The sequence below is a fragment of the Cannabis sativa genome, chromosome 1 (genome assembly GCF_029168945.1).
Source record: "Cannabis sativa cultivar Pink pepper isolate KNU-18-1 chromosome 1, ASM2916894v1, whole genome shotgun sequence".
Classification (NCBI taxonomy): Eukaryota; Viridiplantae; Streptophyta; class Magnoliopsida; order Rosales; family Cannabaceae; genus Cannabis; species Cannabis sativa.
The window spans coordinates 33,032,499-33,049,385 of NC_083601.1; the positions used below are offsets into that span (position 1 = coordinate 33,032,499).

The 16,887-nt window shown below is 35.1% G+C and overlaps 1 protein-coding gene across 2 annotated transcripts; it reads left to right on the forward strand.

Moving 5' to 3' along the window:
- Positions 1-11,177: 11,177 nt before the first annotated feature.
- On the forward strand, positions 11,178-16,173 carry LOC115706172 (palmitoyl-acyl carrier protein thioesterase, chloroplastic). Of its 2 annotated transcripts, none has more exons than XM_030633715.2 (7): positions 11,178-11,644; positions 12,848-13,360; positions 13,505-13,638; positions 14,111-14,224; positions 14,636-14,807; positions 14,906-14,974; positions 15,421-16,173. In XM_030633715.2, exons 2-7 carry the CDS (start codon positions 12,854-12,856, stop codon positions 15,688-15,690), a joined length of 1,266 nt encoding a protein of 421 aa, XP_030489575.2. In that variant the 5' UTR covers positions 11,178-11,644; positions 12,848-12,853; the 3' UTR covers positions 15,691-16,173. The 2 variants fall into 2 exon arrangements, with proteins under 2 accessions (XP_030489575.2, XP_030489576.2); XM_030633716.2 differs by having other exon boundaries at positions 11,336-11,764.
- Positions 16,174-16,887: the final 714 nt, after the last annotated feature.

Sequence of the window (16,887 nt, forward strand, 5' to 3'; positions counted from 1 at the left end):
AATTACACTAAATATGGCATTTTTTTAAAAAAACTTACAAATATGGGAAAAAGTCTTGAGTAATGCCATAAAAAACTTAAAATTTGTGTTTCTTTTTATTTATTTTTTTTTAAAAAAAAAATAAAATACTAAAATAAATCAAAAATGATCTCAACTATAGATATTATTTTTTTTTTACAGAAATTAAACTTGTTTTTTTTTTATTTAAACTACTATTTTTTTTCTTTGTTTTTTGTTAAAAACTAATTATTTCATTAAAAGCAACAGAAAAAAAAAAAAAAAACCAGTTTCATCAACATCATCCTGAAGAAAAAACAATATAAAAAATTATAATCTAAAGATAATATAACTTTAAAAATCAGTTTCATCAACATTGAAAGAAACTATTAATTTCATTAAAAGAATAAAAAAAATAGTTTCATTATGTTATTAGAATTTTTTTTCAAGTTACTTTTTTATTATTTTGTTTCTAGGTTGGAAACTTACACTTATATTTTGTTATTAAATTATTGGTAGGCATTATGTGTTGTTTTGATTATATTTGTGATTAGTATTTTTTTTTTTTGTATATTTGTGTGTGTGTATGTTTTTATTTGATTGTCTGATGAAACTGGTTTCAATTAACTTTATTAATAACATTTGTATTTTGTTATGATTTTTTATAACGTCAAAACTGGTTTCACATGTCGAAACTAGTTTCACATGTTTTAACTATTCTGTAATGGGGTTGCTCAATTTTTATGATATTATTATATATTTTTTCGTTTGTATAAAACCAGTTTTATTATTGTATGATATTTGAACAACAATTTTTATTTTATTTTAATTAATCAGTTTCTGACATACATATTATTTTATTATTTTCATAACTGGTTTTTTTAAGTAATTAATTTTTTTTTATTGTTGTTCATAATTGAGTTTTATTCAATTTTTTATTAATTTATCTCAAGAAACTGGTTTTTATTTGTTTATTTTTATTTTGGTTGTTTTACTAACTGGTTTCTCACATTCCACTGTTTTTTTTTTTGTTATTCTTTTATGGTTTTTATTGCACTTTTGTCTCTTTAATTTTCTTTGTTTCTTTTTTTTTCTCTTTGATTTTAATTTGTGATTCTCTTTGTTATATTTGCTGCATATTGTATGTTTAAATTAACTCTAATTTTTGAGCAAGCAAATAAAAAATTAAATGCCAAAATAAAGAATGAAGTTAGAAGTTTGATTATTAGGTATTGATATAAATTTTTTATGTTCGAAACTGGTTTTTAAATTTAGTATCGTTAATTTGTAAAAATTTAGTTATTAGGCATTGTGTATTTTTTATTATGTTATTGTTGAAACTATTTTTTTTTTGCCTCTTTTAATGAAATAATTCGTTTATTTTAATATTGATGAAACTGGTTTTTAAAGTTAGTATCGTCTTTAGATTGTAATTTTTTTCATTATCTTGTTGATGAAACTATTTTTTGTATTCTTTAAATGAAATTATTAGTTTCTTTCAATGTTGATGAAACTAGTTTTTAAAGTTTGGATTCTTTTTAGATTATGATTTTTTATATTGTTTTTTTTTTCAGGATGATATTGATGAAACTGGTTTTTTTTTCTGCTGTTTTTAATGGAATAATTAGTTTTTAACTAAAAAAAACGAATAGTAGTTTAAATAAAAAAAACAAGTTTAATTTTTGTAAAAAAAATGAAATATAAAAATGTACACTTATTATATATATTAAGAGAAAAAAATTAGGTTGAGAAAAAAATTAGGTTGAGAAAAAAATTGAAAAAAAAAAAGAGAGACACAAAGAGAAATTAGAAAAAAAAAATAGAGAGAGATAAGCGAAAGAAAGAAAAAAAAAAAAGTAGCAACTGACTTAAAAGTTGAAAAGAAAAAAGAGAGCCAAAATTGACTAAAAAATATATAAAAAAGACAAAAATAAATTTTTTTTTTGAAGTTTCAATAAGTAAAAAAGAAAAAAAAATTAATAAAAGTATAAAAGTAAAATGTTCTTGTCAAATTAAAAATGTAATGTTTGAAAAAAAATGTAGTATTTGGTGTAAATTTTTCAAATAAAAAGAAACCCTAAAATGTAAGTGTAAAATAAATTAAAAAAATAAATAAAATTAATTAAGCTAAAAACAAAAACATAAAATATGGGATTGGATAATAAGTTTATAAAAATATGGCATATCAAATACCATAAAAAACTTAAATGTGAAAAAATGCCATAGAAAAGTGGCAAACCTAAAAATGCCATATTTTTCTAACTTTGTTATGAAATCCCATATTTCATGTAATTTTCACTACCTATTAAGAGTACACCTATATATATATATATATAAAACTCTATATTTGTATCAATCTAAATCAAGTAATGGTAGACACCATGAATCATGATACTCTCTATACATGACTAATTGCCCACAATTATTTCTTTCCAAAGAGTTCTTTTCTTTTGCATTTATTTATCAATTATTGTTCTTCACTTGTTTTGACTGTGACCTATAAAAGACGAGAACTAAAGTCTATAGCTTCATCAATTTATCTTAAACACACTTTTTCTAAATGAATATTGGATTAACTCTATGTTTATTCTTATATATATATATATAAACTAGCACTTTTATTTTTTAAAATTACAAAAATAAAATTAGATTTTTGTTTTTTATTTTTTGAGAATTTTTTGTTTTTGTTTGTGTTTCATAAATTTTATTTTGTTTTATCATTATTTTTTTATTTAGTGAGGGAGTGAGAGAAATTAAGATGAGAGAAAGTGGGCCGAATTCAAGGTCTGAGTTCGGAGCAGGGACTGGTTGGGGTCCGAGTTGAGGGCCTACCGTATTAACCAAACGCCTTGTTTAACATTAGAGAATGAATGAATCATTCATATCTCCTCCTATTTCTTATTTAGGAGGAACGCATTTTTTGTTAAATTTTATTCATTACTTTTAATAATAATATAAACCTAAGATAAAATGAATAAATAAAATTGATCAGTTTAGCAAAGGACATAACGCTTAGGACATGCATAAGTTACTAATGACTTAGTTAAGTAATTTAATAAGGTTAGTGTTATAGCTAGTAAGTGTAACATGACTTTAAATTTGTCTATAAAGAGCGAAAAGAGAAAATACCAGCACTACGTCTTATTTATTTATGTAGTTTTTTTTTTTGTTATTTTAACGAGAAAAACTGAAGAAGATTAGTGCTAACATAAAATTTATAGGTAAATTAGATTTTATTTTTTTGTTTCTTTTTGTTGGAACAAAAGTTCATCGAAATTACAATGCAAAAAGTTTATATTAAATACGTGTGCAACGTATGCAAGTGACACGATTGTAATATATATTTTATTAAAATATTTATTGTTAAAGCATTTAAATTGTTACAATTTTAACACAGAGAGTTATTTTTTTAGTTAAATTAAAATACTAAGTCTTTATGAACCACAGTAATTTCTTTTGCCAACAAAATACCAAGTTACGATTCAGCACTTAAATACTTTATTTTATTGTAATAACATATCTTCAATATTTTTTTTTGGTAAGGGTATCATCAATAAATTTACAACTTGTTATTTTAAAATTTCAAAAACAAATTTAAGACTAGACTGTAAAAAAATAATAATAAAAACATATTTTTTATTAATATATATTTTTTGAACTGGATAAAATAAACTTAGTGTTTGAATTGTAAAAGTATAAATCTTAGTTTTAATTGGTCATGTAATATATGTAATTCATTTGAACGTCCATTACATTAATTTAATATTTTTTTTGACAAATACTTTAATTTTCCTTTACCTACTTACTATTACTAAGTTTGAATTTGGGGTGTAAATACATTTTATTTATTTATTTATGGAACTTTTTAGGGGTTTTAATTTATTTTATTAGTAGAGTTTCATATTTTTATAGTAGATAATTTTATTCTCTAAGGAATATATTAGGAGACACCTTAATGTGCTAATTACTATAAAAGGTGACAAAAAATTATTAGTGCAATTCAATATATATTAGGTCTAATATTTTTTCATTTAACAAATAATATAAAAAACTGCTAACCACTCACAACGCACCGTTACAACATCTCTAATAGTGACACTCTTTAAGATTGTTAAAAATTTTCACATCACCTAAAAATATAATATTTTATTTTATTTTTATTTTAAATTATTTTTGATACTTTTTTGTTATAAAATGTTCTAATGATAAGCATATTTAAAATTATTAAAATAATACTGTTATTCAATATATATTAAATGATTGATTTTTTATTTTATGATAAAATAATAATAAAAAAAAGGAAAGAAAGATAATTAATGATGTCATATTTAGGCATTATTACTAGTATTCTTTTTTACTCTAATAGTAAGCATTTATTAAAAAAATGCTAAAAATATATTCATGTCATCAAATATTTTTTAAAATATTATCATTGGAATTGCTCTAAGGTGTCTAATACCAATGCTTTTATTCTCCTCATCTCTTACGAGATTATTTTTTATAAAAATTTAGATCTTTCTTATCTGTTTTTTGGAGTGTATGTCTTGTACGTTGTATTTCGATTCATCATATGTACACTATAGATAAAGAATGAGGTTATTTGATTGACAATTTTCATCCTTGTATTATGGTATAAGATGACCAATTTTATTTTTATGTCTATAGTACACCTTTTTAAATGATTATTTCGGTAGATTTTTTATATATTTCAACATATCATAAATTTTTAATCATTTTTTTTTTTTACAATATCATACGTTATATTTGTTTAGGACTATCTGTTAATTTTTAAAAAGTTCGAGTAATCTACAATATCAAGAATAATATTTCAATATTATTTTATATATTTAATTATTTAAGCCTAATTTTTTTTTGATAACAGAAACTTCATTGAAAAACCAGCAAAACAAAACAGTTAAGTAGCAACAAAGGGTGCTACTTCCCTTTCTAGCAGTGGACGACAAACATTATGGGACGCAGCCCATGCCGCCACCTTGTGAGCCACCAAGTTAGCCGAACGAGGCAGCCAAAACACACACCCATGGGCCGCAAAAGAAAGGCTATTAAACAAATGCAGAAAAAGATGAGAAAGATGCCAAATAGGGATGGTATTCTTGTTTAAAGTAGTAACTAACTGGAGGCAATCCGAGAAGAAGTTTGCCTCCACACAACCCCACGAAGAGCACAGCGAAAAGGCATGACATAAGGCAAGGCATTCAGCTTCAAGAGCCGAATTAACAACCGCCTTAGCCGAGAGAGCATCCACAAAACCCCCAGTCCTATCAAACACAACCACAGCAAGATACGCCTCGTTCCCACGGACAGCAGCGTCCACATAGAAATTGAAGTCTCTAGGCTCGTGCGGGATCGCTCTACACTCTCCAAAGTCTTCCAGCACCGATTCCGAGTTAATTACCAAGGCCTGACGAAACTCCTCTACAAGTTTCACAGTTTTAGCCAAAACATCCATCGGCCGGGGCAAAGAGCCATCATGAAAAGCACGGTTTCTCGTTTCCCACAGCGAGTAACAAAGCAAGGCCGCAAACTGAGTGAACCGCACCGCATCCAAACGGATGGGCACAACACCTGACGGGGGATGAAGAATCCATGAAACAATATCAGCAGAGGAATTTAGGAGTACCTGATCACTATGGAGCAATAGTGGCTGCTGAACCAACACGCACGCGCGAACGGGCAGTGAAAGAAGAGATGAAGCAAAGAATCTTCAGCATCATTACACAGAACACAGCGCCTGGTGGTTCCAAAAATAGCCTGAATGCGAGTCCCACAAGGGAGGATGTTCATTCCGACCTTCCACAGGAAGAACTTTACCCGTTCCTGGAGCGGGGCCTTCCAAATCTTACTCCAGAGGGGATTAACCAATCCCAACCTAGGCTTAATCAAGGAAAGATATGCCTGTTTCACCGAGAAAGAACCATCAGTCGCATCACGCCAAATTAAACGGTCTTGGTCAGCATGATGAAGGATCTTTACACGGCCAAGATGTTGTCCAAGATGGGGAATAAACCACTCAGCAAGCTCATCCCGAAACCTCCCAGTTTCTTCACAAAAAAAGTCGTGCAACCAACACACTTTTGGCCAATGAATTCTTGGATTGAAGGCAGCTATGTACTCGTTCCAATTAAGCCATGGGATCCAAGGAGAAGACCACAAATCAATACTTTTCCCATTCGCCACGAGCCAACAAGATTCATTTCGAATAAGCTCCCTCGACATTAAGATACCCCGAGCTGCTTTGGACGCCACACAAGGATAGTCCATATTCCAAAAAGTGTCACCTCGCTTACAATATTTGGCCCGAAAGATTCTACACCAGAGTCTCTCATCACCATTGGCAATAATCCAACCCAGCTTCGAAATCAGGGCAAGGTTTAAATCAGCAAATCTTTTGATTCCGAGGCCACCATGCTCCTTTGGTTTGCAAATCGAGTCCCAATTAGTCAGCGCCAAGAAACGGTTCTTTTCAGAGCAACCAACCCACCAGAATTTCCGAACAATTTTATCAAGCTCATCAGTAACCATCCCGGGGAGGAGAAAAGTAGACATAGTGTACAGAGGAACACTAGCAGCCACTGATTTAATAAGGGTCGTTCTTCCTGCCTGAGACAGAAGCTTACTCCTCCATCCTTCCAATCTAGCCATCACCTTGTCCACCACAAATTGAAAGTCACGGCTGGAATTCTTAGAGAAAGAAATCGAGTTACCAAGGAACTTATCCGCCGGAGTGAGGGAACGAAACCCCAGAAGAGATTGGATAGAATCTCTCACTTCAAAACTGGTGTTGCCCGAGAAAATAGATGCAGACTTAGCAATATTCAGAACTTGCCCCGACCAAGAACAATATTTTTGGAGACAATCTTGGATCACCATAACCTCTTCCACCCGAGCTTTGCAGAACAGGAAAGTATCGTCCGCATACATTAAATGAGAGACCGGGGGGCTCTGTGGGCATACTTTGAACCCGTGGATCATGCCTGCCCCTTCAGCCCGAAAGAGGAGACGGGATAAAACCTCACTACCGATGATGAACAGATAAGGAGATAGCGGATCACCTTGTCAGAGGCCTCGAGACGGGCAGAACTGTTTTAGCGGACCACCATTCAGCAGCACAGAGAAAGAAACTGAGGAAATACATTTCATCACCAAACCTCGAAATTTTCCACAAAACCCGAAAGCCTCGAGAACCACCTCAAGGAACTTCCATTCCATACGATCGTAGGCTTTAGACATATCCAGTTTAAGACCCGCAAACCCCATCTTTCCCTTTTTCTTCTTGAATGAGTCGAGAATCTCATGAGCAATAATCCCGTTCTCAGCGATCCACCTCCCTGGGATGAAAGCCGATTGGAACGGCGAGATAATGAAGGGGAGAACCACTCGAAGCCTATTGGCAATTAGTTTAGAGATCACTTTGTATGCAAAATTACACAGCGAAATAGGGCGGTAATCATCAAATTTGGAAGCCCCACATTTCTTCGGGATAAGAACAATGAACGTGCGGTTCAAAGTTTTAACGAACTCCCCTGTCCGAAAGAACTCAATAACCGAATCAACCACATCTTGACCAACCGTTTTCCAATTTGCCCTATAGAAACGGCCAGGCATACCGTCCGGTCCAGGCGCCTTGAGAGGAGCCATAGACCACACCACCCTCCTAATCTCCTCCCCCGAGGGGATTCTAGTTAGCTCATCATTCATCTCTGAAGTAATACGAGGAGAAATCAACTCATAAATATCAGGGTCAATCACTGGGCAAGCCGAAGTAAAAACTTGTTTAAAATTCGCATTAAAGTACTCTCCGATCTCTGGCCGACTTTCAAGCCAATGCACTCCATCATCAGAAATAGCTCCGATAAAATTTCTCTTTCGTCTAATCACCGTAGACACATGGAAAAATCTGGAATTACGATCTCCATCCCTCAGCCAAGTCTCACGGGATTTCTGGCGCCAAATATCACATTGACGAGCAGAGACTTCGTCAATTTCAAGCAAAATATCAACCTCCAATTGAGAATTCTCAAGAGAGGGGACTCGATTTTGTACATCCAGCAACAACTTTTCCAAAGCCGAGAGCTTTTCCTTACAGAACCCAAAGTACTCCCGATTCCACTTAGCAAGCATCTTCCGAGTATTAGCAATTCTTGAGACTAATTGGAAGCTTTTAACCCCCCTCACTGCCAAATTCCAAGCGTTTCTAACCACATCAAAACACGAAGGATCGCGAGTCCAAGCGTCCAAGAATCGGAACGGTCTATGGACATTCTCTTGATCAAAAAGCAAATCAAGAACCAAAGGAGCATGATCCGAGGCCCTAATAGAAAGGGCCTTAACCCCAGCCTTAGGGAAGTTAATGACCCACTCAGGCGCCCCAATAACGCGATCCAATCTTTCCTTGATCAGATAAGGCAGCGAGCGTTTGTTAGACCACGTAAAGAAGTTCCCAATACACCCAATGTCAACACCTCCCGAGAGCATTAGAAAATCGGATAAAGAATGGCTTTCCCCCGAAGAAACCAAACTATCACCAAATTTCTCACTTTGATTCAGCAGCGAATTCAAATCCCCCAATAAGACCCACGGCTCACTCATGGACGAGACCTGAAGGGATAGGGACTCCCAAAAATCCACCCGATCCCCCCTCACTGGAGGACCATAGACAAAGATCCCATTCCAAGCCGGCTTGTTCAAAATATTGGCAAAGCGAACAGTAATAGCAGATTTATCAGCACCTAGATTAACCACATCAATACCAAATTTCCAACACAGACAGAGACCACCCGAAGACCCTTCAGCCTCAACCACAATAGCATTAAAGAAACCCAAACGACGCCAAATATTACTCATTCTAACGGACTTAACCTTAGTTTCCATCAAAAAAAGAACATCAGGATTCTCATTCAAAACCAAACCCCGCAGAGCTTCAACTGCCCGAGCTTGCCCCAAGCCCCGACAGTTCCAAGAAAGGAGTTTCATGGGGATTTGGGGGGCATGATACGGCCCGCCTCCTCGGCCAACAGAAAATCCTTCTCCACAATCTCATTGTCACCACTTTCGGGTTTCACTCAAAGGCATTCTAGCATCCGAAATACAAGACAACCCAACTTTAGAGATACCATCAATTCTTGCAGGTGCGGATTCCACCACCAAGTCCCCCGAAGCGCCACCGATACCCTCCGACTGGGTTGAGCACTGTAAGATCTCAGTGGCTAAATTATCCTCAGCCCGGCACAGTTTCTTATTGGAAAAAGTGGATTCTCCATCACCCGATTCAGCATCACCAGGTAGGATAGCACTTCCAGCCCCAAAAACATCTTTAACCCGATGATTTTCCACCACCGCAATACAATCATTTCCAGTACTCTCACCAGTAAAGTCATCCCGACAAGTCTTCTTACGTTTACCCCCTGATTTCGATTCCAAGTCACGATTAGAGAAACGGAACACAGGTGTCTTTGGAATTCCATTAGGTCCAACCATCTTAGACTTTTTGAGTTGATAGGTGGATTTGTTGCGCTTCAATGTTATGTCGTCATCCTTCAAAGACGCCCCAAAGCGAACCGGGCCTAAGTTTTCTTGAAAAATTTTGGCCACCTGGGCCACATGTTGAGATGGAAATGGTAATTCCACATAGTCGTTATAGGCCACCGTAAAGGCCGTATCAGACCTCTGTCTAGGGACCCCTTCCATTCCCCCACTTAGCAAATCATTTCTAACTAGACCAGGGGCATCACCTCCAATCTTCTTCGAGCTAGACTCGGGGTCCCCTTCCACAACACCTCTCACACCGGTAGCCTCCAAATGAGGGCCAGAGACCGGAGCAGAGTCTTGAGCCACATCATGTTTCTCCAAAACAATACGGTCCTGAATCTCTTCAACCTCAAGTAAGGCGAATCCATTCTCTAGTCGAGAGCCATCACGAAGCCACGGTCCGAATAACGGGACACTCCTGCCATCATCAACAAGAACAACTCTCTTTCTACCAGAACAAACATCCTCCATATGACCTATTACACTACATTTAAAGCAGAACACAGGCAGTTGTTCAAATTTAAAAAAGGCCCAATGTTTTTTCTTACCATTACCTTCAAGTGACACCCCTGGAACCAGAGGTAGGGAGATGTTGATCCGAGTCCGGAAGCGGAGAAAAGAGTTCACCAGTATGCCATTTCGCCTTACTCTATCTGCCGCAACAAACTTTCCCACTCGGTTAGCCATTTGGACTGCAGCTTCGTCCGTAAGTAGTTCCAGAGGGACCCCATGAGCCTTGACCCATAACTCAACGGAGCTCAAATCAGCAGAAGACCATAAACCATCCTTCGGCATAGCAGCAACCAACATAAAACCATCACACGGGGACCGGGGACCATGAGAAAGAATGTGTTTTACTTCTCCGACAGAGTTTAGACGGAAAACAAAAGTTTTCGACTTGCGATCAACGAGCTGGAAGCGCCAACCCCTCTGCAACCTCCACATTCCAGAGAGCACTTTTCTCATTGTAGCCGTTGAGTACTCCCTCTTTGAAAAGAAACGCCCAACAATAGAGGTCTCAAGAGTGTTCTTCGCAGCAGCCGTATCGGGTGTAATCTGAATAGAAAAATCATCCAAGGAGAAATTCTCAACAGCTTCGACAGAATCATCAATCGTCATCTTCCCTGCAATAACCATGACTGTAGCAGCCCAGAAAACCCCACCAGGTGACAGAGGAATACAGAGAAAATGGAAAGAAAATGAAGGAGGCGGCTGAAAAAAAGGAATGAGGTAATATTGCTTCATAGCAAAAGGGATATTGAACCCTAGGACCACTGAATCAGGGTCAGGGGGCAGCAGGCCACTACCCCTGTCCGCCGTACCGGACATACGAAAACGTACACTCACACCACGCCCAGTACACTCACAGAGAGAGAGAAAAAATTTCTCTAAAGCTTATTCTATGTCTTCCCATAACGACTATGTGGAATAAATATCATAAATATTTACAACATACCCGATAATAACAAAAAAAAAAAATAAAATTAAAATAAATAGTTTTAGATGCCGAAAGAGACATGATGTCTACCAAATTACCCGTTGTAGTACAGAAATTTCCGATATATATTTTTTTTGAATTTTAATGTATAAATAATTTTGGTAATTTAATTAAAAAAAAAGGGGGGGTTTATTTTTGAAAAAGAGGCAGAAAAAAAAAGGGAAGAAAATTCGAGGCAAAGTAAGAAGGGAGGGGCAAATAAGTAAATAAGAGTTGTTTGAGTTTGGAAAATGGAACTTTGAATAATAAAAAAGGAGAGGCGGGATCGCCAGGTAGAGAGTATATAATAAGCAGGGTGTGGGTGGAGGCCAATTCCCCACCACCCACGAAATCGCTGGCCCTAATTTCTTATTTCCAATTCTCTCCCTCTCTCTCTCTCTCTCTTAAGAACTAGCTTAACGAAACCTTACCAGGCAACCAACCAAGGAAGAAGAAGAAGAAGAAGGAGAATAAACAAAGTCGAAAACCATTACTACAAACTACAAGCTTCTAGATCCCAAATGACGCATTAGTCCTTCTCTTCTTCCTCTTCCTGCATTATTCCTTATATATATATATCTCTTTCCTTTCCTGTTCTTCTGGGTCTTCTCTCTGATAGAGGTACGGACGCCGCCATTCTCCATCATTTTTCTTTCGTTTTTTCTACTTTTCTATTTTTCTATTTGGCGTCTGATCTGAGGCTTTTGTTTGGTTGCCCAGAAAGTTAGGGGGTGAGAGGAGGTATATAGCTCTGGTTTTGTTCATCTTTGTTAAAATTGGAAAACGTTTGCATTTTGAGTGGAAAAGGTTTTGTTAAGCCGTTTTTGGTGAAGTTTTGTTTCTCTGGTTCTTAAATTGAGAGATCTGTTTACAGAAATATAATTTTGTTGCTTTTTCTTTGTGTTCTCTTGAGTCAAATGCGTTTACAAATGATGTTTCACGTATTTCCTTTTTGTGTTTTGAAACTTCCATGGCTATGTGGATGCATTGAAATGGTTTGAAGGATAGTTTTCCTTTGAATTATAGAAAGTTATCGACTCTCTCTCTCTCTCTCTCTCTCTCTCTCTCTCTCTCCATGCGTGTTTGTGTGTGTGGAAGTGCGTGTGTAGTGGCACGTTATTAGATTTTTCTTTTAGATACTTTCTGTGTTCTGCCCAGATCTGCCCAGATTATCGCTTCAGATATCCGTTTAAATAAAAAAAAATTAGGGTATCATTTATTTTTGCTTCACTCTATTATAATCGTGTTTTATGTAAGTGTTCTGGTTTTTTAATTTAGAAAACAAATAATTTTGCTCCGGGATTGTTTGTGTATGAGTTTTTTTGTTGATCGTTGAGAAGAAAAAGGCCATTTTTAAGGGCCAATTCAATTTCGTCTCGTGGGCAATTTTTGTTTAGAAGAATATATTCTGTATATATAAATATATTTATACATGTTTTAAAAAAGTTGGACTCGTTGAAAGCATGGGAAGCTTATTATTAGACAATTTTCGGATTAGTGTTGTTGAACAGTCCATGCTTGATGCCAATTATATTTATTTTCTGTTTTTGAAAATTTGAGTATTGTCCTTTTATCTCTGTAGTAGTGTTTTGTTTGAGTTAACGAATATTCTGAACTTTGATTGTGTATGAGTTGTATCGCCGGAACTATTCATTGGCCGTGTCTTGTGCGCATTTTTTATTTTTTATTTTTTATTTCATTTTGATAACTATTATATTTGCACTTCTCTCTTGTTAGTTTTACATTGATGAGGTAACAAACACCTTTCTTGGGTTAGTTCTTTTCTTGGTACTCTATCCTAATTGAATCTCTTTATTTTTAAAGCTCATCATGGTTGCCACTGCTGCTACTTCGGCATTCTTTCCTGCTGCTTCCCCTTCCCCGTCTCCCAACACTGGCTCAAAGGGTTCCAAGATTGGAGCGACAAATTTAGGTGTACCCAAGTCAAAATCTGGTTCAGGCTCTTTGCGAGTCAAGGCAAATGCCCAAGCCCCGCCAAAAATCAATGGCACTTCTGTTGGTTTGGCTAGTTCTGTGGAAGGAATGAAGAGCGGGGACGACATGCCATCCTCTCATTCTCATCCGCGAACTTTTATTAACCAATTGCCTGATTGGAGTATGCTTCTTGCTGCTATTACGACAATCTTTTTAGCTGCTGAAAAGCAGTGGATGATGCTTGATTGGAAACCCAAACGGCCCGACATGCTTATGGACTCATTTGATTTAGGAAGAATTGTTCAGGATGGTCTTGTTTTCAGACAGAACTTTTCAATTAGATCATATGAAATAGGTGCCGATCGAACAGCTTCTATAGAGACGTTAATGAATCATTTACAGGTATTTCATGCTGTACATGTATTTTTGTTGCTGTTTCTGTTATTTACCCATTTCTTTTTTAAAAAAACTAATTTGCTTCATGAGAACATGTATGATTTGCTCTCCTCACTTTTCATTTTTGCCCCCTCTTATTGTTTGTTTTAGGAAACGGCACTTAATCATGTAAAGTCTGCTGGGCTTCTTGGTGATGGCTTTGGTTCAACACCGGAAATGACAAAGAAGAACTTAATATGGGTAGTCACTAAAATGCAAGTTGTGATAGATCGCTATCCGACTTGGTAAGTAATTTTTTTTTTGCCTGTGGTGTAGTTTTATAACTTTTTGGAGCTCAGGTGATTTGATGTTGTTACTAAACATAAATATGTATGTTGATTCATGGAACCTTCCTTGCTCATGTAATAAGTACTTCGATGAATGAGATGTATGTGAACTCTATCAATTTGTTACCCTGAGATATGTGACAAGAATTCTGCATTCTGATGGCTATATTTTGATGTTAATTCTTTGGAAGGGAAGAAGCTAGATAGACTTGAGCACATGGTTGAGGTTTCAGATAGAACTTTGAAACTAGGAGTGTGTCAGGGTTTTTAGATTTTTGAACCATAAACTGAAATGTTATATGTATGTCCTTAGATATTGTGGGTGAGATATTTTATGATTTATTTCTTTTGGTTCTACTGTATCAGAAAATCAGTTTTATGTGGTAATAATGTCTAGAGATTTATAAATTTATCAAAACTTTCTTTGCAGGGGTGATGTTGTTCAAGTGGACACTTGGGTGAGTGCATCTGGAAAAAATGGTATGCGTCGAGATTGGGTTATTCGTGATTCTGGAACTGGTGCAATCCTAACAAGAGCGTCCAGGTATTTCTTTTTGGTTAAAAATATTATACGGGGATGGTTCTTTCTCTTTTCCCTTGGTATTTATTACTGGCAAGTTGGTGGTAAAAGTTGTATATTTATTGGTACTAAGATAGGAGAAGCATGCATCTGTTTGTCTAAATTTGTACTAAGCTTAAATTGTTAGCCTATTTATCTTTTCTTTCGATCCTAATAATTTGTATCTTTGTATTTTTTTATTCAATATATTCTGTATCCTGAAGAAAATGTCTCGATGACTTGAAATTAAACTTGCTATATTTTAAATGGCATCACCTATGATTTATTGGTTGGCTTAAGAATAATAAACTTTTTATGTATTAAATGTTGTCCTTCTATGATTTATTGGTTGAACTGATGTTAACTTGGTGTTTTGTATTGTTCTTTTGATTTTAGTGTTTGGGTGATGATGAATAAATTGACGAGGAGGTTATCAAAGATGCCTGAAGAAGTTAGAGGGGAAATAGAGCCTTATTTTTGGAATTTTGATCCTGTTGTTGAAGAGGATGGTAGAAAGCTGACAAAGCTTGATGACAAGACAGCAGACTTTGTTCGTACTGGTTTAACTGTAAGTTAAACTCAGTTTTCTCATCTTGTTAACCATTTCCTAAACTTTCCTTTCTTATATATTTTTTCCTTATCGTGGTCGATATTTTTCTTGTGCAGCCTAGATGGAGTGATTTGGATATCAACCAGCATGTTAACAATGTCAAATACATTGGCTGGATCCTCGAGGTGTGTAAGACACAATTTAATTTTATCCTTTTTTTGTCTTCCCTTTGGTCGTGATGCATCTTTAAGTACAGGGTTAAATTTAATATAGTCAGCACTGTACTGTAATCGTTAAAGATGCTTATGGGTATGGCTGATGATCTTAGTCTTAGCTAGGCCAAGTAGTGTTTTATTTTTCAATAATAATTCCCATGAATTAGTTTTAATTTGTAAAATGATTGATGAGAGTAGAGTATTCAGATAAATTCTGACTGTTTTAAAGCATATTCTGACTTCCTAATACTATACAAAGGATGTGTTTGGATTAGAAATTAAAAGGAAATGATTCTAGCTTAACTTTCAAGCGTAGACATATTTCTTCATTTATTCGTTTTGTTGAAACATGATGCCTGGATTTAATTACTTGTCATTTACAAGCTCATTCTCAAACATAGTTGTGTTTGTTGCAGAGTGCTCCGCTGCCAGTCCTGGAGAGTCACGAGCTCTCATCTCTGACTCTTGAGTACAGGAGGGAGTGCGGGAGGGACAGCGTGCTGCGGTCGCTGACCACTGTTTCTGATGCTGGTGTAGGAGATTTGGGAACTCCTGGCGGTGTTGAATGCCAGCACTTGCTTCAACTGGAGAATGGAGGGGAGATTGTGAGGGGAAGGACCGAGTGGAGGCCCAAGTTTGCCAACAATCTTGGATCGGTGGGTGAGCTTCCAGCAGAAAGCACTTAGTCTCAAGAGTGTTCTTTCTTTGTAGCTGGAGCAACATTAGCCCCTCTGATGTGTGTTCGCTTGTGTAGAATCTTGCTTTCGTTCTTTAATGCATATATATATATTATATTTATTTATATAATCTCCCTCTAATATGTTGTCAGAAAAAAGAAAGAAAAATGAAAAGAAAAGAAAAGAAAGAGAGAAAATCTCATTGTAATTAGCTTTGCTCTCACGCTCTCTCATCAATGTCTCCAATTCTCTGTCAAAATATTATTCATGCTTGGGTGGCCTGGTGGGTTGGTATGGTGGGTAATTTGAAGGGAGTATTCAACTCTCATTCTGTCGTTTGGCCTAATATATATATAGCTGTCTTGATAGTACAGGATTATTGCCATAGGCCCTATAGTGTTAACTGGGCAAGACATGTATTTATTTATTTATTTATTTTTGAAATTTTTATTGTCCTGTTAAGAAATAGAAAGAAATTTTTTATTTGCTTGAGTTATGGATCATATCTTAAAAGTTGAAACCAAATATACCTATTCCAAGAAGGGTGGGTATCTATTTATTTATTCACCATTTTGGGTAAAAGAAAATGATTTCATTTTATGGGTGATAAAAACAAAATATTTTCCATGATAATCTTTCTGGCTTTTGTATGTATCTCACATTAACCTTCGTGGTATTAACCTTTTTACTGAAAGCATTTTTCTATTTTCCTTTTGCTTTAATTTAGAAGGTAATTCAGTTCATCAAATTAATTTATCAAACTGGTTATCTTGCATTAACTTTATTAAGAACCTTAAAATTTGGTTATTCCTGGAGATCAATAGTTTTGAAGTTGAAAGTTATAACTGGTTTCCAAAGACTTTCTTTTATTTATTTATTTATTTTTATTTTATGTTATCTTGGCCTCCAAAGACTTGTTATCAAGGTCCTTTCCCAAGTTAAATGCAATCCTCGTGTAAGCTTATTTTTGAGATTTGAGTTCTCAACGTGCAAATCCAAAAGAGACCTAAACAAAGAGAAATACTAAAGATATTAGTGATGTCTAACACTCTATTCATTGTTAATGTAATTATGTATCAGCCATATATTTTAATACAATAATTTTTAGAAAATATCACCACTTTTAAAAAGTTCTAAGTATTACTAGTGCCCAATAATAATGTTCTTAAACAAACTATCTATAATTACACAAATAAAAAATAGGGT

Excerpts from the sequence above, each read along its gene's own strand:
- LOC115706172 (XM_030633715.2), top strand. The coding sequence starts at position 12,854 with ATGGTTGCCACTGCTGCTACTTCGGCATTCTTTCCTGCTGCTTCCCCT. Across the intron at positions 13,361-13,504 it reads CGTTAATGAATCATTTACAG|GAAACGGCACTTAATCATGT; the intron begins GTATTTCATGCT and ends TGTTTGTTTTAG. Across the intron at positions 13,639-14,110 it reads ATAGATCGCTATCCGACTTG|GGGTGATGTTGTTCAAGTGG; the intron begins GTAAGTAATTTT and ends CTTTCTTTGCAG.